This window comes from Lepisosteus platostomus, chromosome 23, assembly GCF_059453375.1.
Source record: "Lepisosteus platostomus isolate fLepPlt1 chromosome 23, fLepPlt1.hap1, whole genome shotgun sequence".
In the NCBI taxonomy this organism is placed as follows: domain Eukaryota; kingdom Metazoa; phylum Chordata; class Actinopteri; order Semionotiformes; family Lepisosteidae; genus Lepisosteus; species Lepisosteus platostomus.
In genome coordinates this window covers 16822906-16845303 of record NC_142633.1, presented here as the reverse complement: position 1 = coordinate 16845303, position 22398 = coordinate 16822906, and the positions used below count along the sequence as shown (strand labels likewise).

Below are 22398 nucleotides of genomic sequence, written 5' to 3'. Positions count from 1 at the left end.
AGACGGCCTCCGCAGTGTCTCGTCTCCGCTACAGCAGTCCCCCTGCGGGGACACCTGGGGCCAGGTCCTCACCTGGCTGCCCGCAGGTACATCAGGAGGTCACAGTCGTTGACCCCTGGCATCCAAACCAGCTCCTCGTTCTCCGTCACCGTCTGCCCATCCGGAGAGGGGAAGGGCTGCAGCTCTGGGAGTTTGGCCTTGCGACAAAATAGGAAGACAAAAAAAAACGAGACAAAAAATAATTAACCCAGAACACCGTTATAGAGATACACAGCACACCCGTTTCATTTACTCTCAAATGCCTGGCGGGAAAACTCGGCAGTCTGTTTGGGCAGCTGGAAGGCACAGAGAAGGAGGGTTGGGCTGTCTTTCGGTTAGTCGCTGTGGTTTCCACTAGTTTAGGTGGTAGCACATCCGCGCTGCACATGGGCGAGAGGCCTGGCAAGGCCCTGGGCGAACAGGCCACTGTGCGTGTGATCGGTATCGTGTTGCTGTGTGCTGTGGCTGGCCAGTAAAGAAACACATTTTAATTGGCGTGTGGGAGGAAAGAGAAAGAGATGCAGCAAGTGCTGGCATGACCCACACCCTGAAATTATTCAGGCATTAAAAGGCGCAGCTGCTGTACTTCCTGTACGAGCTTCCCCACACAACTCTCCGAAAGCGCTTGAAGCAGAACATCCTTAAAACATCACACAATCTTATTATATTTGCAACCTCCTATTGAGAGGAGACTTTATCCGATGTAACTGTCTTTACAGATCCCATTGCCCACTGTGAGAAGTTCTACTTTAACACAAGGGGACTATATCAGTACTATGATTCACTTTAGACAGCTATTGGCTCTGTAGTTCATTCAACAGCGTGATTTGAACCTTCTTTTCCAAAATAGGAAACATCTGTTCTTCCATTTTGTCAAAAAAAAAAGCCTTTTTCATGCTGCTGCTGTTTTCGTGGCTTTGAAAATTGAAAGCTTAACGTTCTAATGATTCTCTCGGAACGCGTGACGACATCGCTGCTGCTTGAACTCTATGAAACCGATACCAGTGGGTACCTAGAGACCTCATTACCAGTTCTTTCTATCTGCGGCGGCAACATCCGATAGCGCTTCTTTCAGGCAGCACCGGGCTTCAAGCCTAATAATTATTCCACATGGCTGCATTTTCAAAATATGTTTGCAAAGAAACATTACACGCAGACAGTAATTACGAACGTCGCCTCATTAGCAGGCCTATTGGAAGTTCGTCTGAATAATGCCTTCGGTGCAACAGGCCGGCTGTGCTCTCTTTCTGCTCGGGGTGCTCTCTCTCTCTCCCCACCGCGTAAACATCGGATCACGAAGCCGCTCATCGCTGGCTCGCGGCGCCTGTGATCTCCACACTGTCGCTTCGTTTCTCATTTCTCCTCCTCACCACGAGCAACCGAGGTCTCGCCTAGGGTGGGTGGGATCCGTACACGAGCCTTGCCAAGGACAAAAAAACCTGCCCTGGCTACGCAGAGTGCTGATGGGATTTTTTTCCCTCCCCTTCAAGCCTGCGGCGCTGCTGGGATGAGCTCTGAAAGCCCAGTCGAGACCTTGCTGCGACACCAAAGTGCCGATTCCTATTCAGTCAGCAGGGTACACGCTGCAACGACCTGGTTAATAAAACACAGGGATGACTGAAGAGCTCATTTCCAGCTCTGTCTGCAAACGCCACAAGCCTCCCCACTGCCCCCACAACATGCAGTAAAATATTCCAAATTTGGCCGATTTCTGCCTTCCTCGCCCAGTTCCACAGCACAGACTGCTGTTTCATGTTCGGTTCTGCCAAGAGCAAACTGCAAATGTAACGAATCAACATAAGCACAGCCATTATGTGACTAGACGGCATTCTGTAATTGTACGTTACGAACACAAAATACCAGGGCTTTTTGCCGCATCTCCTTGCAATCTGCAGTTTAAGGGCACCACCTGCTGAAAACACAGGAAGCATAGAAAGGTATGCTTCTGAAACTGTCTAAACCTTGTAAATTATAAAGAACTAGCCTTTATATTAATTTCTGATCTGTGCTTAACCTCCACATTTTGGTCACCCAAGGGAACAGCATTATGTTAATGCCTTGTATTTACCAAACTAATTTTTCTGTTTTCAAGGAACTCCTCTTGTTGTACTATAATGACTGCTTAAAACCCCCCAAAAATGTGATTGTCATATGCCAAGTTGTTTAGGGAGGCACTACATGAGCAAAATAAGCAATGTAACTTCACATTCTAGACAATGGTAATAGAGAGGAAATTGACTGAGGGAATAAAGTGCTGAATACAGATTAAAAAGTTCTGACAGAACCAGAGGCAGAACAGGAACCCAGATCTACTACGGGTGCGGAGGGGAAACGGTCTCTCATCTCTCCCCTAGTCACATGGAGGTTGGAGAAGCTCTTGGGCTTGCGCAATCCGGGCCAACGTGTGAAAGAAAACTCCACCCAATTCTACTACGACGCCTGTGCAAGGGGCTCCGTCGACACTGATGCTGCCCAGGCTCCTTGCAGGTAAGACACCCACCTGGTGACTGGGCCCAACGCGGATCTCCCCCTGCGTGCTGTTTAGTCGCCTGGAAACGAGAAAAAAAAAAGTAAGGGTAGACATCAACGCCGATAACCGAGAGAGCAAAAGCCTTTGAAAGCAGGAAACTGATAATACAGCGAAAGGACTTCAACCTCCCTGTTCGGAAAAATGAACTGAAAATCTGAAGCCTGTGGTTAGCAGCGGTCTAGACGCCCCCGTGTAGCGCAGAGAGATGGGAGACAATTCACCACACTGCTGCGCGCCGAGTTTCCGGTGGTCAGAAAACTGGACCGCGGACATCACAAAGTCTGCCTGGGTGCCATCGCGACAAAGACATGCTAGCAGAGACCCACGGCTATCTCCCGAGTGACAGTTTAATGACGTGTTGGTTTTTTCCCTGTCGCTCAGGTGTTTAAGGAAGATGTCAACCTGGTGCCGGCAACAGACTGAGGCTGCCCAGAGTGGTTAGTAATCGGCTGCTCCATACTGTGACACGAAAGCTTCTCTTTTCCTTAAGGAAGATGCGTGGCCTTCCACAGAGGTACCCACAGAGAGGGCACAATCTGTTAGACTCTGTAAGACGGTAGAGGAACAGGGTATAAACTAGAATCACGACATTTAAGCTTTTTCATCTGCCAATACCTCCCGAACTGCAGGAAGATTTAAACTGGTCCGATAGGGGTTAATGGGCCCAGTCGACCTATTTGCAACAGGTAAAAGCCGTTGGTGACTTTAAGCAGCGGAAAATCCACGGGCGTGCTCAAGGTCTAGGAAACGGGACTTTTATAAAATCCATTCCGAGAAAACACTGCTAAACCTGTACATTTCAGTCTTCTGCAGAGGCAGGGATGGGACTGCATGTGTAGACATTTTCGTAGCAGCTTCTCTGATGTGGAATGCAGGGGTGAAGCACTTCGCCCTCACTTGCTGAACTGCTGAATCCCGCACTCTCCACGACAGCAGCCATCATGATATGGAGAACTATATATATATATTTTTTAAATAAAGCTTTGATCATGACGAGCCACCTGCAAGGCAAGCTGTTACTCTCGGATCCTGCTCCCCGAAGCCTTGCGGAGGCAAAACGGCAACAAAACGAAAGCAAACCGAACGCCGAAATGGTTGCTGTAACAAATGCACGTAACCATAGTAACAACAATTTAATAATAGTGTTCAGATCTCCCAGCTGCAGCGGATTAAAGAAAATGACAAGATGTTCCTTTTCAGAAGTAGCCCGTTGCCATGGGGACGGTGTGGATTCCACACAGCAAAGCAGAGCGCGCTGCCCAGAAACTGTCACGATGATTTGCATTCAAAATCTTTCTCCATCATGGCCGTCTGACCAGACTTAGAAAGGAGAAACCCTAGAGGGACTGTCCTGTTGCCATTTTAATGGTCTTTAAATCCGTCCTCTCTCCATCCCGGCCTGCTAGAGCCCTCTCCTCGCGCTGGGAAGAATGCGTGTGTCCCCGTGACACCCTGACCACCGCGCACTGCTGGACTACAGTTGAGGTGCCGTGTTCATTCCCCCGCCCACTTAGCGATTCTCCATCTCAATCAAGGGTACTGTAACCCTAAAGGCTGAGCCATTAGCCAGAATCACTGCCAAGCTTTAAATATTTTCAACAGCCATATCAGGTTTTTCGTCCACTTTATTATTTTGCACGGGGAAACCAGAAACGTACAGCTCAGGAGAGAGAGAGAGAGGGGTGCAACAGTAATCCCATTCTGAAGAGTAAAGGTCACAGTCTGTTAAAATAGAAAACCATCTCTAAACCTTTTACTGACGTACTTTTTTTTTTTTTTAAGACGCGTCGTTGCAGCGCAAGGTAAATGCCTGCAGACCGAATATATTCCGACACCCGTTCAGCTGAAACAATATAGAAAACAAGACTGCAACCGAGACGGGGAAAAAGTAAAGTTTCGCCGACCTTTAGCGGAGAATGCACAGCGCATCGCTGCTGTTGGGTGGGGGGGGGGGGGGGTCACGCTTTCTACACCGCCCCCCACACGACACTTTCACTGCAAGCGAAGGCACTCAACACAGCACTTCCTGTCAACAGGATTCGCCTGCAGCGTGCCGAGAGATGCACAGGAAAACCAAAGCTGTCCGGCATCGAAGGCATCAACGTCTCTCGCCTTTCAACACGCCAAGAACACTCATTTTGCGGTTTCCGTTTTACTCAAGACGGCTCTGCCGCTCTGGCCTCTGTTCACACCTGGAGCCCCCCCTGCAGATCCGCTTGAGTGCCTCCCGCATGTTCCCGACCGACCCCCTGGTGTGCCGGACACTGTGAGCGGCAGGAGGCGCCCTGTCCCGACCAGACCGATCTCGTGGGGCGTGCGATTCCTAGTTTGCAAACAAAACAAGACCCTCTGCCCTCTTCCTAAACCAGAAACCCTTAAGGAAAGTGGTCTTCAAACTGCGCTTACTGCACTAACCCGGGACAGCAAGCATCTTTAACCTAGCATGGAATAAACCTATTACTTGTTCCTTTGCAGCTTAAGCATGCTGACGCAGCTACCCACCATCTTTAACCTAGGGCACAGTCACATGAAAACGTTAAGACACTAAATGGATGGATTAAGCAACTAAAAGCCAAGCTGGAACTAAAACCACAGGAGCCCCTGTCTGCCCAGGACCAGGGTTGAAATTGAGAACCCCAGCTTCAGGTTTCCGCACTAATGAGACAGCAGAGCATGAGACAAGAAATACAAACACCCCATTTTGCTGCCATGCGATAATGTGCAGTCTGCAGCTGTACGGTATCGAGCCCAAATGAATATTTTGTCAAATCTGCATCTCAGTCTTTGCAAAGTTACACACCCACTTCGTATTTAGCTACGACACCCACCACCTTCTGCTAGCTTTGAGTACAATGAGCAGCACCTCCGATATCCTGTATCCGTGCAATCGGCTGTTCAACAGGAACATTACTTCTGAGCAAACACCACAACAGACTAGGTGTGCATGCATGCTGGGACATGCATGCTTTACAGCCACATGACAAGGAGTTCCACAGCAGGACCCAGCACAACTAGACACCAGAAGGCCCGATTAGGTGATAATTAAAATCGCAAAGATGAGGCTTGGATCCGGGACCTGCAACAGGACAGACCGCCAAGCCAGATATCAGCGAGCACTGGGGGGGCGTTTCCTAACAGAGAGAGCATCCACCCAGCAACACTGCATCCTCTCTACTGGGGAACATGGGTTTTGGGGACACGTCCCTTCTCCTGGCTACTCAGACCAACCACAGGGTTTCCCTCCAGCCCTGTCTCCCCTGTCATCGCCCCGAGATCTCTAAAGGCCCCCCCTAGCTGCTCAGCAACACACCCCAGAACTGGTTTCCTACCTCCTACCAAACCAGCTCCAACAGCTGGCCTGGCGAGAATTTTTTTCCCCTCCCTTTCCGACGCAGGTATGGATTGAGAAGAGATGCAAGAGAAGAGTTCATTCTGACCTCAAACTAAAACAAAACAATCATGCCACGGCGATGATTACGACATCGACCACGAGGAAAAAAAAACACGTTCCTAGATCATTTGAATAAAATGTGAAAAACGAGCTCGCCAGTGTGGCATATTGAGCGACGCTTCTATAATGTAATAATGTTTCTTTATTAGCCCTATACAATTTCTTGCATTAGGAATTCGTCTTTTCGCATACCCCAGCTTGCTCTCCATGGAGACACAGACACACAGACAGGGAGAGAAGCTGGGGGTCAGAGCGCAGGGTCTGCCATTGTACGGCGCCCCTGGAGCAGTTGGGGTGAAGTTGCTCCGGGGCCCAACGGAGTAGGATTCCTCTGCCGGCTGCGGGATTCGAACCGGCAACCTTCCAGCCACAGGCGCAGATCCTGAGCCAGAGAGCCACCCCACCGCCCCACCACTCCTTCTCCAGCGGCCTGCGCAGTCCAAAGCAGAGGCTGAACTCCGGCTGTGAAGCACAGCTAGAACTCCAGCCCGGCTACAGCCAGTGCGCTGCCAGGCAAATGGGTCAGAATCCCGGGGATTGACACGGCTCCAGCACCCAGATCCGGACAGCAGACCCTGAGGCAGGTGACCACAGCGCGGCCTCATCCTCGACTGGGCAACGCTGGACTGCAGACCTGCATTCCCAACTGGAATGAAAGAACTTGTGCAGACACTGAAGACTCTGGTCCCCCCCCCCCACTAACCCCAAAAATAAAATTAGAAAAATAAATTAATGCAGATATTGCACGGTTCATTTAATTTGCATGCACATTTTAATTCAGGACCGTGTCTTTAATAAGCCCCCTTAAAAAACAAAAAAATAAACAATATCAGAACCAGGACAAGCCCTTCACTGCCCAAGGTATTAACATTACTCCAGAACTAAGAAAACCGTGGCTGTCAGACTACGTTTGCGAGACTGCACGGTGCTTTAATAAGCTATTGCAAAAGGCGGCCCAGTAAAACGTTTCGTTATTAATAACTCAACGTTATAACACGCAGTTACCATCACAAACGGGGAGGGTGGCTATACCCATTTCCTGGGCTAGACCCCAGGTTTGTCAAAACACCGCCAACCGCGGCCTCCCATTGGCCGAGCGGGCCAGCAGTCACGGCTCGGCCCGCCCCTCCGTCAGAGGCAGCCAATCCCCGCCCGCACGCAACACTCCCCCCCACCCCGCAAACATTACATAAACGCAGCTCCTACAGGCCCTGACAGCCCCACGCAGCCACATCGGCACGGCTCCGACCCACGGGCGCCGCTCGGACAGCCGGTGCCAACGAGACGGAGCGCCCGGCCCGGTTCGGTTCGGCCCGGCCCCGCTCCCTGCCGCCGCGCTTAACACACCACGTCGCAGGAACAGCGAAAGGATGCAAAATGGAGTCCTGGCATCCAGCGCCTTGCAAATTTACCCCCCTCCCCTCCTCTCCTCTCCCTCCCCTCCTCGGCAAAACACGGGAGGGGGGGGAAACTTAGTAAACAAATCGGTGACAAGTGTTTACACACGCACGACCCCCCCAGCGCCCCGCGCGCACAGCCCTCGGACCTGCGGGGTCCGGCGACGGGACGGGAAACCGCGGCGCTTCTGCAAGCAGGCTCGCTCGCCGAGGAACACGGCAGCCGGCGCTCAGCGCGCCCCCCGGCCTCGCTGTACCACATTTCATCCAGACCTGCATGCAGGCGGGCGCAGGCGAGACGAGGAGAGGGAGGGCGAGAGCAAAACGTAAACAGCGCGGTTTGAATTAAAAGGCAAGGCCAGGGGACAGGCGAGCCTACCTGCGAGGGCTGAACAGGTCGTCCATGTCGGGAAGCCGAGCTCTTGCCTTCTTCCAATGTTGACAGTTTGCCCGCTCTCAGCGCAGAAACAAACAAACTCCCTCTTTTTTTTCCCCCTGCCTATTCTAAGTACTCAAAATGGAGGTGCACGCAGTCTGTCACGGAGGTTTGCACTGAGCTTGTGCTATGACCTCAGCCTTTCACGCACAGCGTACAAAGTTCCCGTTTCTCCACAGGCACGGAACTGAGCATGCGCCGCGACCCTGCGCGCACACGCCCGCTCGCTCGCTCGCACACACCACACAGAGACACGCGCGCACACGCTCAGCGCGAGCCATCTCCCCGCTCTAGCGCTCCGCCGCGCCGCACTGCATACAGAGCAGGGGGGCCGGGGCCTGCGCAAGGGGGTTCGTGACATACAACAGCCAAGAGCAAGGAAGAGCAGGGGGGCTGCAAGGGGGGTGCCAAGGTGAAAACCTGCCCTGTTCACGGAGATTCACGCCACGCAGCGCCCTCTGCGCTGGGAGGGGGGGGTGGTATTTTGTTTGTATCTTATTGCAGGATTGTTGCTTTTCTTCTCATTCAACTAGTGCCACCACTTACAAAAAAAAACAATAACTAAGAGCTGAATAAAACTGGGAGTTTGCCAGCCTTTTCATGCAAGAGGTAAAGTGGTCACTAGCACCACAGGCGACCTGTCAATGTTGGGGCAAAGGCTTCTTCTCCGAGAGTAAAAGGAGCTTTTCACCTGAAATGTTCGATTAAAATTACCACTCCAAAATTAAATACTGTACCACAATACCTGGTTACTACGCTTTAACTTTTGCTGAGAAGAGCTTGCTGCTCTATTTCAGACCTCTAGCACCTCCTGTTTATAAAGATGGAAGACCAGGGTGCCAAAAGATCTTACTCTCGTTACCATGGTCACCCTGCTCCTACTGAATACCATCAGACACAACATAACGGTGGCGTTTTCTTGAAGTGCACAACATAAAACAGCCAGCAGCCATATCACACCCTGCAGCTCACAACTGGCAGCCCACTGAAGCTCAGCAGGTGTGAGCCTGGTCAGGCTGGAGACAAACGTACAAATACGCCCCAAAGAGAACACGTAAATCAGCCTGTGATTGAGAACTTGGCTGGAGCGATCACAAGACCATGATCCTCCAGGACCAGAGCTGGAAGCTGCTGTTCTAAGGCTCCATGACTAAACCATTTTCTTTTACTTATTTGATACTAATCTATAAAGAGGATTTGTCAGATACTTGTAATACTTTGCAATACTTACAGCACACATGCAGCATCTGTGAAAAAGCACAGATGACCATGTAGTGTCTAATATTGGTCATTCCCACTGATACACCTCTGAACTCCATGTCAGAAGCCCGACCAAACCCCATCGCCTCAGGATCCCAATCCCATCGATACAAACAGAATGGGCATAAAAGCCGATTTACTGCCCAACAACATCTGCAAACTTTTGTCCATCTCTGTCATAAACTGCAACAATGTTTTGGCTGAAATAAGCAATACTACTTTTTGTACCACCAGTTCTAAGGATCTGGGTGGAAGAGGGTTTGGACTTTTCTTCTTCATAAACAGGGTTTCTATGCATCGGTCTCCAAAAACCTCTGAATGATACATGCTGATGCTTCTGCAACAGTTTCTATCCTTCATACCCATCAATTAAAATTGTAAATATGAGGAAGTAACCCAGGGAAGGTAAATGACTTGTACATAGCTCAACAACAGGGGCTGATATTCACAGCCTCGTGCTTCACTAACTTGATCCTCCTTGACGTATGCAGTGTGGTGTATGGAGAGTCCTCAGCAGCTTTAGGTCCTAAGTAAGGACAAGGCAAAAGCCACAAGAATGGGCCCATCTTGTCAACAGATGACTAAAAAGAAAAGTCTAGGCTGCATGGACATGGGGTAAATTTGCCAAATACACGGGTGTTTCCAGATCAGTGCCAGCGCCTGGAAAAAAAGTGACTTGATCAAAGCGTGCCCCGCCCCCCACTTTTCTGCCCTAGACGAGCTACACTAAACAAAACCATGCAGCTGACCAAACAGGTGGAACGTCCAACACCCACTGGCGGATGGATCAGAAGGCCAGCCCACAAGGGATCATGGGTAACAAGAAGCGTCTCGAGGGCAGTGAGCCGCTGAGCTCCAGGAGTGCACGAATTGCACAGAGAAGGGGAATGGGCTAGAGACCATCGCCAGCACCTGGCCACCTAGTGAAAGAGCCAAGGGAAATGGTGGAGTAGCCCCTTGCAATGCAGGTGACTCAGTTTTCATACTGGACACTAGCTTAATAACAGGCAAGCGATTTAGAAAACTGCTCCACTACACTCTGGGACAACCTCACACAAAACACAAAGCTCCACTCGCACGCCAGCCTGGCCTGATGGGATGAGCCGGTGACAAAGGAGATCAGGACAGTGCAAGGTTTGCCTCACATTATTATTAACAACAAAGGAAAGACATACGGTAGCAAGCCTCATGGTGAAGTGCAGTTATACACAACAAGTAGATAAATCACGAAAAAGGGAAATCGCAATATTTTTAAAGCACTGATATCAGTTCACATCTGATGAAGACAAATTCACTCCATTTCATTCACACTTCAATATCCTCTTGCATCCACCATAGATTCAAACTTATTCACAGACTATGATCTGCAAGCTTGTCAACCTTTGCAATATATATTACGCAGAGCTACCGATAAAGTCTGTGAACCCCTTTTGTAAACCAGCGAAGCCCTGGTCATATGGCCCATCATCTGTTTCTGTGCATGCATCTATTTTTCTAGCAGGGCTATTTACTGATCTAGAGGCAGTGAGGTGGAAGGAGGACACTAATGTCAAATTACCCTCCAGATGGAAACACCAATAACAGGCATGAAGACAAATGAACCAAAGGGAAACAGGCCATCAAACGGCTGGGCACACGTGCGACTTCAAGGTCAGTGACGTGCCACTCGCGTTCTGAATTTTAGACATCTTAATCCTAGAACCTCAATGTGGTTGCAAAAACAGTAAGTACAATCCTGCAGATGTATTCTTCACCTTCAAGACTGTAGTCACATTTCTGTTTAGGATACAAGATCCACTCTCCCACAATCATGCCAGTTACATGCATAATGCGTTGACCCGTTAAGAGACGCTAGACCTGACATTTTTTAGTGCAAATACAGCTTTTTGAAGTCAGGGGAACGTGCAGGAAAAGCAACTCGTTGTGGAAGGTAACATTCCTAGAGAAAAGGTCATGCCTACGAATGGCCAGGCAACACTTCAATGTCACGTGCACACAAGCCGTGTGTTTTTTTTACTGGAGAAATCCTGGTGCATTTTTCAGATTTCTTTAGATCACTCAAAGAATCCAAGACAAAAAAAGTGCCTTGAGCCTGTGTTTAAATGTAATTAGCTTGTGTGTTGCTTGGCTTCCTGATGCAATAAGGAGCTAATTATGCTACAAATAGCTGAATAAGCTCAAACATTATACAGGCTTCTCTCCACACTTAATCACAATAATTAACTTCCATCACACTGTAAGCTCTGGGCCTTTTCATGCAGGTAATCAGCTAGGAGTTTTTCTTTCATGCCCAACTGTGACTGGAACGGATTTGTCAAGAGATCTCCACAAAACAGGGGTCGAATTCTTACCTGGTCTCTGGATTGTAGCCAAGTATGTAGAAAAATGAGTCGATACGGGCTTTGAACTCTCTCGCAGCAAAAATGTCAGAAAAATGGGAAATATGGCATTTTCCTCTGAAAACAACACAAAAAAACAAATTCCCAGGATCAATACAACTGTAATATGCGTCAGTGCCTACAGGACCTAGTATAAATAAAACAAATAGGAATGACATCCTCACGAATCTAATGCAATCTGAAAGTAGCTACTGGCCCCATGAGCCCTATCCCTCATTAACTGGACTACCAGGTAGGATCCAGTCAAATCGCATCAGAAAAACAAATGAACATCTGTAAGCTGTATCTTTGATGGGACTTGTAGATATTTGACATCAGGTGAAACGGCAAGGGGAATGTTGCAATGCCTGAACCCCACATCTTGGTTTCATTTTAACCGTCTTATTTCATTTCTTCATGTCTAGCTCCGTAAGAATAACAGGCATGTCACTTTGTTTGCTTTCATTTCTCTTCCAGCACCCAGAATCACACTGGAAAGCTACCTTCTCCAGAAGATGAAAGGGATGTGGAGTTTGGATGGGGAATTACAGCACACCACTGGAATTTAGTAAGTTTATCTAAAGCCCTCTAATAAGTCAAATCAAAAGCTCTCTGTGTAGCAGAAGTAGCAGCTAATTTGCCCTGAAATCAGTGGCTTCAGTGATGTGGCTTTGAAGGCTTCAGTGCCATTTCCAGATGGTTTTGGTTAAAAAGTCATATGAGCAAAATTGTTAAAGAAAGGAAACGATCTGGTTTCAAACTCAAGATAATAGTCCTGCAGTTGCAATTTTTTTTCTCTTCACCATGGTCAGTAAAGCACTACTTTATTTTTTTTTTAAACGTGAAGTAATGTATGATACAATGATTCACATATCACATGAGCAGGCGAGAGCACAAATGATTAGCATCTGTTTTGATTTTTTTTTTAAAAAAAAAGCTCTGCATGGCCCTTAATACCAAACGCAGAAAAGGGCAAGAGGGACAGATGTGCCAAGACAAACGTACGCCCGTCTACGGATATAAATCTAACAGTTCACCTAAAATTAGAGCTTGCGGGGTACAGCCCCATTCCTTGAACATGTTCCCATTTTTTTTAAGACTTGTCATCCGATTACACCAAAAAATCTAACATTCCTCTGTTGCACGAAACAAAGGTAACACAAAGAGAACTCTGCTTCAATCCCAACTCCCTCCGCCTTCAAGCACATTTCACCCGTGTGCCGGCCACTGGATGATCCCTTTCACTTGCCTCAGAGCGGCAGCGTGGTACGTGTCCACGTAATCCGAAATGAAGAGCTCTCTGCTCTTGACGACGGGGTCGGTGATGACGAGCTCCCGGCCAGAGTCTGGAAGAGAAGAAACGTTTTGCAAGTGGTCAGCCCCCAGCAGAGCTTGGGTCAGTCCAGCACTTCAATCGCACCAGAAGCAGGAGACGGACAGAGACGGGGGTGGGGTGGGAGAGAACGTGGGGTCTCTGGAAGCTGAAAAACCAAGATCTCTGAGGAACATTCAGGGGCGAGACTGCAGAAACGTAGGAGGTTCCCTCACCGGGAGAGCATTAGCACAGTCTACAGGAAAAAATAATAGTTAAAGCTTCCAGCACCTAGACAGGAGAAAAGAAAATGGTAAAAAGGAAGAGCTGGCACGCTTTCACCACAGGAAAGAAAAATCCTGTAAAACCGTTGTATTGAGCAAGACACACTTTCAATAAATGTTCCAATCACCCTTCGGGAGACACCTATAACCTATACTTTAAGCTACAGCAGTCATGGGATAAAGGTGGAAGGCGACCGTGTCAAAGGGTTTAACCCGCAGGGAAAGTCTTTTTTCTCGGGCCTGCCAGGACAGACGTCAAGCACAATCCCTCGTGTGGTTCTGGTTTCTGGCGTTTGTCAAAGTGCTTCCTCGTGCAGCAGAGCCACTGTTGCAGGCCCGGCTGTCAGCTAGCAGTCTTCAGGTTAAAGCAGTGCCACTGTTCTACAAAGCCGGGGCAGTCGAGTCGTGACACAGACAAGGAAACAGTTTAGCAAATTTGTTTTCAACACCGGCACAGTGCGCATGTACATCAAACAGGGCTCCGTTGGGCTTGAGCCTGGGATCGTACACAGCCTGCTGTAGACAGGTCCATATTGCACCAGAAGAACAAAGTACCACTGACATCCCGATATGAAAAATGTCGTCTTCTGCAGAAGATGAGGCCGGGGGGGGGGGGGGGATGGGGGGTCTAGGGAGGCCAACCATCGGAGAAACGTTTCAGGGAAGGATCCCTCAAATGTCGCCCCAAACGAAGTGTTCAGAACTCTTTGTGCCCTGTCCTTCGGACGAGACGCTAAACCGAGATCCCGCTGCCTGCAACCCTGCAGGGGGCAACAAAGCCTTTGCAAGCTGCACTGGATAGAAAACATAAAGACGACTTTGGTTCTGTGCAAAATTAACCAGGCAAGAACGGTCTTGTAATTTTGGCTCCGTTTTTTTTTTTACTCTGTACCTCCTCTAGTTTACGGTTGTGCCCCGTTTCTTAGAAAAAGGGAAAAACAATTAACGGCAACCCACACACAGGACAAAGTCATGAGGTCCTCTTGGGCTGAAATAAACAAGGAAACGCACCGTTTTCATTGTTGCGATCCTGGACCAGGTGTTGGTACACAGAATCCGGCACTTCAGACTGGCGGTAGTACCATTTCACACTCATCAGCAGATGGTCCCGTTTACTCTGGGGGAAAAAAATAAAAACATTCAGCACACTTGCAAGCTTTTTCAAATGACTGTTGCACAGCATAGAGCCCAGTATAACCTACAGTCATTGATTAATGTTCCACTAGGCAAATTAAGGCATCCTTAAGTTCTACATAAAGCACAGTGATAGAAATACAACCGCATCTTCAGTGCATATGACTAATTTTGTTTATATATGCGACTAATTTTATTAACCTCACATTTACATAAAACCATCAAAACACACCCAAGAAGCTTTCCATCACCATATTTGCCTTAACCCTGTCCTGTGTGGAGAACAGCTCTTGGCTGTGGTGTTCTGGAGGGGAGGGGGGGGGGGAGTGGGTGACTTAGTACACTGCCACCTGCTGTCTCTCTGTGGTATTGCACCCCTGCAAAACCCAGTGTGGAAATTCAAGAGAAGTAACAGTGGGTGGCAGCACTGAGTCAGAGATCAGTGTTACAGGCTAAGGAAAGGAAAAAAAATGTTTTCATTCATTCACATGAAATATTTATTATTCCTCCACACAAACCTGGCTGACCATTGAGACGGTTTAAAGAACATTAGGGGAACCACAGCTCTGTATAACAGAGGCAATGGAGCTTTTGTATTACAGCCAGAAATCACTGCTGCCTTCAACATTAACTGTACATCATACCCTTTCAAGCAAAGCTGGCTGTATTTATTGTGCCAAAAAAAGGTATTAATTTCACCCTGGAATGATTCTAGAAACCAAATGCTTTTAAGAGCTACAATACTAGCTTTGCCCACTGCTTTTATGGGACAATATAAAGTTATTCTTAAAATTCCGATATCGGGGGGCCTTTTCCAAGCGCTGCGACCCCAGCTGAGGGAGTGTGCACAGAAAAGAGGGGTCTGGTCCCGAGCCGCTGATCCCCAAGGCCTTGTCTGTGGGCTGTAGCTCACAAGGAGCGGGGGAGCCCAAGCAGGACGGGGCGGCCTCTTCCTCGACAGCGATAAAACGCGGAGGGACACGCCAGCACCGAACACACGCGCGCCCGCAAAAATAAACCCCGGTTCTAAAACAACATCGCTACAATTGGATAGAAAAAAAAACAACTGCCTCCGTAAAGGGAGAAGAGAAAAAAAAACGCTTGCACTGACAACGCAGTTTATTCCACTCCCCCTCCCCGTCAATCACTGCTTTCGGACCGCCACACAGCTCCAACCCTCCCAGATCCCCAAAAAATGCCCGTCTTGTCCGATTACTGTCAGGGCACACGTCCGCCATCTACCTCCTCGTTATGGGAAGACTCGCGGTCACCCCGCGCACATCAGCCACCGCCACACACCAGGAGCACTGGAAGAGGCTTATTAGCGCAAGATCAACGATTTCAATTTCAAAATTTAAGGTCCCCCCCCCCAACAGGGGCCTCTAATTAAAAATGATTTTGCTTTCAGTTATTTGGAATTCATATTTGGAGCTAAACCTTCTTAAATAATACAGGGACAGGGTAGCTGCAGCCCTCCATCAGAGGGATTAGAGCTGAACTCTGGCTCAATTAATTTACTGGAAGCCACTGGCTCTCCGCCCCCTCGCCTTCCCCACTGCAGCCGCTGCTGTGTAATTTGCTAGATAAAGTTATTAAAGCACTGGTCTACAGCGCTGTAAAACATGTTAATGGCATATTAACCGCTTGCAATTTTCCTTCTCTCTTCGGCATGATTAAAAAAAAATAAACACGCTATATTTTCATGGCTTTCCCTCTTAATCCAGTGCTTTAGTCCTTGCACTCAAGCAAGCTTCTGGAAGAAAAGAGTGAAACCTGAAAACACCCCAGGCACAAACGGAGACTTTTTTTAACCATAAAAATAAATGAACCTGAAACCCCTGACCTTTCCTTACTAAGTCTAAAAGACTGGAAATGACTGTTTCATTATTAAACCCTAATTATGTTTGCATGTTGCATGGACCAGATCATTGCACAGAATCAAATTATCGAGATAAGTACTCTTAAGCACAAAGGAAGGAGAGAGAGGGAGAAGCAGCAATTCCATTAGAATTACAATGCTGAATTGATTAGTGGCATTCCAAACTACATTAGAGCAGCGAGCACTGCTCGCTTTGATAGAGCTCCTGTCTGCCTCTCTTTCCCCCATCGTTGTTAAATTCTCAAACCGTGGTTTTGTTTTTTTTTGAAGATGCTACAGTAACGTAGCAAAAACTCACACTTCACTTCAGAAGGGTGGTGTTTTATCTGTAGCTCGCCTCAATCCGCTTGGCGCAAACCTCCTCAGCTGGACGCAGGCCGTGCGGGGCGCCGAGGCTCTGCCGCGGACAATGGCCGACAGTCTTACCCCTAGCAGATCCCCGAAGGGGGAGACGGCGCTGACACATTCCTCTTTGAGCCGGCGGGCAGCCCCACTTGTAACTACCTCTGCTGAATCGGCCCCCTTCTGTCTCCATTCCCCTGCCTTCTACACACAGTGTGTTAACCTGCCCTCTGCAGAGCCACAGCGCTGTTAAGAGAGCAGCTGCCCAATGAATTGCGAATAAAAACAACAGGCCATTTTGGGGTAAACACTGAGGGGGGGCCAAGAAAGTACAGAATTGGCAACCTGCCTTTGTGCTGGTTAACAATGTCCCTGGATTCACCTAATAACACAGCCTCCCAGAGCCAAGGACCTTAAGACGGGAATATGGCTGCTATCCCTGACCGGTGCACTGAACTGTCTGCAAAGACAAATTGAAAGCAGCAATCCCATGCACTAATGTGGTGTGTGTCCGATGTGTATATTGTCACTGGAAGGAGAAGCGTTCGATATTTCACAGGCAGATCCCTCCGCGCGCATGTCTTTTCAATATAATCGCTGAAGCATGCCCATCGCGCTGATGACGGCAGATCTGATTTGAACTGAGTAATCCGGCTGCCCCCCCCCCCGCCATCCTTACAACAAGCCATGTGATCTCCAAACTGCTCGTCAAACAAAAGGGGGGTGTTGGGGGGGGGTTCGGGCAGTGCGTGCAGTCAAAACCGAAAAATAAAAACCACAACCAAAGGACCAGCGGTTAAGCAGGGAGCTGCTTGTTCTCAGAAGAAAATGAATGGAAGTTAAGCAAAGCCAGACTTTTTTTTCCCCCCCAACACATTAACAGGAAACCATTGTTTATTTTTAAATGCTGAACTGAGCTTCTCGCACACTGCTGTAACTTGTATAAAACAGCATGCTGTTTAACAGTGAAGCATGAATAAAATCATGCATTAGAAATTAAATCAGCAATGCAGGAATCTCATGTTTTTAAACACTGAGGGTGGAATACTCGTTTTTAAACCCAGGACGTCAAGAACAGGCTGTGTACTGAGTACAGAAACTCTCCAGAGGGAGTGAAGCAGGAAAGGGAAGAGCATACCAATTTACCAAAACTCTTCTAGAAAACCACCAGTCAACCAAGGCGGCACTTCAAGACCAAGTTACACATCTAGATGCTAAAGCCGTATTTAAAACAAGATCACACACCACTCTTACTAAATGAACATTGCAAAGTACTATGCAAAGTACTTGTAAAGATCACTACAGTATTTAAAACCATTTGGCTGCAGCATTTCAGTATTTAACTGTGAAAAACTGCATACATCTTGGTGAAACTGGTACCTCTTTATCCTAGCCTGTACTTAATTATCTGAGACAAACCCAGGGATTAGCGTGATCTAAACCCATGTAATACAAAAGCAAACAGTGTATAACACGGTAAGGATGGACAGAGAAAACAGGTTCCCCGGCAACCTTATGGAAGACAAATGTTTGAACAAGAGCTTTTTCTCTCTTTTTTCCTCAGCACTGCCAGCTAAGAGCTACACTACATCTACTCTGTAAGCAATTCCATATGGATTTTAGCAAACCATGAACCACAGCACAAAGACAGACCTATAAAGAGCACAAACAGCTCAGTGTCAGACCACTTCTGCATTTCACTTCCTAAAATGCAACTCATCCTTGTCCCCTGCCAAGGGAGAATAAAATCTCAAAATTAAAATGCATTATGAATGATCTCCAGCATATACCAACACTCGACGAACTCACAAATGATGGCAGTTGGTCAACTAATTCTCCCGTATTTATCTTTAGCGACGCAGTGCTTTAAACAAGAACTCCCACTCAAATTCAGAAACAAAATCGTTTAAAAAGGGAAACGACGGCAGCAATGCAAATTTGGATCAAACGGGTTTTTTTTGCCTCCTGCCTTCTCCTTTTGTAGTAAGAGCTATCAAAAATAAAAGCAAAATCTCTTCAAGGTTATGAGCTTCTGACACACTGCTGACGGGGCTTAAAATAATTGTAAACAACTGTTAATTACAAGGCTTTTTTTTTTGTTCTCTGAAAGCCTCCCCCCTCCCCCCAGCCCCGGCAATACAGAACAAATGGAGTGAGTGGTCACAGATGTTAGCCAGACTCTGACAAGCCCTTTGTGCAGTTTAGCCCATGTCTGTCTCGCTGCTCGCACTATTTAGATATTAAATCGCAGCTCTCTTTGAAGACAATCTGCCCATCTGTCATCCCCAGCTCTGTACTGGGTTTGATGAGCTTTAGCCAGTTCAAAGTAGCGATTTTCACTGTAACGAAACCCGGCATATTTCTAGGATTCTTGTTTTCGTCGTCGCTGAAGCGATCACCGAGTGAGCGAGAGGGGTGGGGGCGGGGGAGGGGGTCAGTGCTCCATATGGATCTGCTGGTGCCAGTTCAGACCGAGCCGATTGTCTTTCAGGCCACACGGGCAGGAGAGACGGGAAAGGGGTTCGGGGACGCTTTAATTTTCTTTGCAATGCAACACGTTAACAAGCCAGGCTAGATAAACCGCTCAAACAGAAGAGGCAGCCCCCCCCTTCTCCTTGATCCCGTAAATTAGTTTCAATCGAGTTCGAAGCAGGTTTCAGTTTGTTACATCCTGAGCTTCGGAGGGGCCTTTTCGAATGGTCTTTTGAGGGGGTGTCCCCCGCCCTGGTCCTGGAGTCTCAGTGGGTTTCCACTCCCACTCAGATCTCAGCAGCTCCTGTGAGCCCGTTATCGACTTGGTGGGGAAAATCGAACAGCATCTCCCAGCTCTTCAGGTGCTGCTGCTTTAAATAAAAAAAAAACAGAAAACCTTCAGCCACCAGCCCCAGCCCTCTGGACCAGAACTGCACCCTCTGTTAAGTTAAAAACAACGTCATTGCCACCAGGAATTCAAGATCAAACGCTACATCTGAACTGACCTCCCAAAATAACATCTACCTTGTGTTTGCTTTCTCAACGTCAATAGATGGCCCAGATAACCACTTCCACACTGGCACACAATACTGCTTGGGGATGCTAGGAGAATATTTTGCTTAATACAACAAAAAAAATCAATTGAAGTCTCCACTGCAACTTGAGCTCTGACAGACAATCGTTAAGTAGCCTGCTTGGTATTAACATTTCATTGCTTGAAGAAAATGACAAGATAGATTTCAAAAGCAGCCGGTTCTCTAGGAATCTGTTGTGATTTCACCTCACATGTCAGAAGGAGGGGGAGGGTGGGGGTTGCCTCCCATCTCTCAAAGCACCCTGGTTCAGTGTGGAACCAATCCAGGAGCGTCGGCAGTGTGATTGCACTGCTCTGCTCCAGCTGCAGAGGGCAGTGTCCCGGGTGCTCTCGACCTGCACCAGGCATGTCCTGTTGGTGGTGGAGGCTGTCGACAAAGCATGGCTGTGCCTGTGATATTGCAACCGAGACTAGGCAAGGAGAGAAAAATGACTGAAACAACGGCCATCTCCTTGCAGAAAACTGACTGTTTGGGAAGGCGTGAATGTGTGTGTTTGGGCGAGTTGTCCCCTTCATATACTTGCAATAATCTTTAACCACGGGTTCACCGCATGTGTCCGTCTGTTCATTTTCATATGCAAAAGAAAGATGCTGCCAGTGCAAAGTCGCCTCCCAGTGTCAACACACAAAAGGCAGAATTCACACCTGTCATTCAGCTCCTTTGTTACAGGCTGAACGAACAGGTTTTGTCACATCCTGCAGTCAGACCTAACGCCTGGGGGAGGGGGGACAGCAAGATCTGCCTCTTCGAAGTTAAAAAACTAAAGGTGAAAGAGAAACATCACCCTGCCACTGTGGATTCCTGATAAAAAGCCAGAGCGGTAAGAGAATGAATATCAAAGCCTGGCGGTTTCTCAGCAGGTGAAGTGAATTAAAAGAAACATTTAGCTCTCATTGTGCTTTTGCTATTGGCAACTCTTTACAGGGTTATTTAGAACGTGGCAAAAAAATATGAAAACAATTTCCAAATTGTCAAAATATACTCTTACCCCAGAACTAAAAGTATAAAATACTGCCAGAAAAAAAAAAAGTTTCAACAGACCAACAGAGTGTTTCCACACTTCAGAACGAAAAACAAAATCAGGGTTTTCCAGCGCAGTGTGGTAACTTTTTAAAAATATAATCACCCATTAAAATGCTCACTGGGGAAAAAAATGGCTAGGTTACCACTGAGAGCATCATTGCAAAACAACTTCCTCTACCATGAACACATGAAATCACTGGGGTGCATCATCACGATAAGAGGACCTCAATCTCCCAGGACAGCAGACCGGACTCGCACAGCTTTAGAAAGACTTGGGGACGAGCTCATCTGCCACATGCGTCTCAAAGAAACCAAGAATGACAGCAGTGGCCATGTGTAAGGCTCAGTATTACGGAGTGTGAAAGAGTGGAATGTAATCTCACCCTGCAATATCAGCGAGGCGATAAAAACAACACAGACACTGGTGGCGTGTAAATTCAATCTGAACAGGAACTACACTTGCCACAATCCAGATCACACCGCAGAAGGGTGCCAAGCTGTAGCCTTATTCTTCTCAAATCATTCAAAGCAGGTGACTAAAAGATGTAACAAAATGGAAAGAGAAAAGACTTCGAAAAAAGCTGAGCATTTTCCCCTGTACACAAAGCTACAGTCTCAGCTGCAAAATTCATTGCAACGATACTGGCAGCTACTTCAGAATCACCTGTCAGAACTTCCCCTACATGACTACGGATTGATAAGGTAATTATCCAGATCTGGGAAAAGCACAAATGACAGAAAAAAAGCTACTAGGAACGCAAGGTGTAAACTCCTCAGGGGAGAACGTCCACACTCCTGCTGCCTGTGGCTGGTCACCAACACGAAAAGCCACGCTACAGTGCAGAGAACCGGCGGTGATGTCTTCACTACATGTCAACCAGACAGTCCCAAACACAAGCAGGAGTCAATATGAAGAGCCTGCTGCAAACCAAGGGCAGTGTCCTGAGGAGGTCCCTGGGAGTGTCTGGGAGCCCCAGAGCACAGCTGGAAGGAGTGAATTCAGCACCCCAGTGAGTGAGTTTAATACTTCAGGTGTTGTCTGTGGTCAGGGCCTCGGCGGTTCTTACTGCAGAAACGGCTGCTTTTTTTTTTTTAAAAAAAAAAGGCCCCTATTTTAACTGTCAGGACAGGACTTCAAACAAGTCTTGCAAGAGACTGGGGTGGGGGGTGGGGCATTAAGAAAATAAGCAGCATTCAAAGATGCTGGATGTCCAAGTGAAACACAAGCGGGCGCTAGCTCTCTCGCACAGCGCCCCGGCATGTACCCTCGCCGTTGCCTCGTTTCCAAAGCTGGATTCCCCCCCCATTTTCCTCGTCTCCCCCAATCTGTCCCAACACAAAAAGCCACATCTTCTAAACCTGTTAGTGCTATCTAATGACCGAGCCATGTGAGGAGAGAGCTTTTCAAATCGAAACATGCCTTGATGGCTTATCTCGGCGCAGAAACCCCAGCCACAAAGAGCCAGCGGCTTGATTGAGCGCTGTAATGGAAGACAGGAAATGAGAAGTCTTGGTTAAGCCACAGATAATCGATCAGTATATTCAGTCAAGTGTGAGCTGAGCTGCGAGTAAGCGGCTTGGAGGTATCAAATATTGCTGCCAGGACAAAGCAGCGCTCTATGATCGGTCTAGTATAAACAACACGGTATCTGTCAACAGAACAATGTGAAGAGCAGAGTGCTTTTTCTTTGCGCTGTTTAATTGTTCAGGTTCTTTTTTTTTTTTAAACCCACTTGCACAATGCTCACCTCCGAGGTCGAGGCAGCCTGAAACAGCCCAGGAGTCATCTTTTCTGAAGGGGAACGGGCTGCGTTGATGAAATGGCTTAAGACTCAGGGTTTTTTTTTATTAAAACAGCAGCTGTC

The 22398-nt window shown here is 47.9% G+C and overlaps 1 protein-coding gene and 1 long non-coding RNA gene across 7 annotated transcripts in view; both read right to left on the bottom strand.

Moving 5' to 3' along the window:
- The window catches only part of rerea (arginine-glutamic acid dipeptide (RE) repeats a), a 153254-nt gene that overhangs the window by 47477 nt on the left and 83379 nt on the right, over positions 1 to 22398 (bottom strand). For 4 of the 6 annotated variants that reach the window (XM_088617187.1, XM_088617188.1, XM_088617186.1 and 1 more), the window contains 5 exons: positions 14099 to 14204; positions 12741 to 12837; positions 11465 to 11569; positions 2540 to 2588; positions 73 to 197 (listed from right to left, as the gene is read on the bottom strand). In XM_088617187.1, coding sequence (XP_088473313.1) covers positions 73 to 197; positions 2540 to 2588; positions 11465 to 11569; positions 12741 to 12837; positions 14099 to 14204 — 482 coding nt within the window. Of the gene's footprint in view, positions 1 to 72; positions 198 to 2539; positions 2589 to 7796; positions 8045 to 11464; positions 11570 to 12740; positions 12838 to 14098; positions 14205 to 22398 lie in introns of those variants that run through there. The other 2 variants (XM_088617190.1, XM_088617191.1) reach the window with 2 other exon arrangements.
- Positions 4279 to 7786, bottom strand: LOC148642210 (uncharacterized). Its single transcript, XR_015929604.1, has 2 exons — positions 5082 to 7786; positions 4279 to 5007 (listed from the first exon to the last, which is right to left on the bottom strand). It is a non-coding gene; the product is annotated as an uncharacterized LOC148642210 (long non-coding RNA).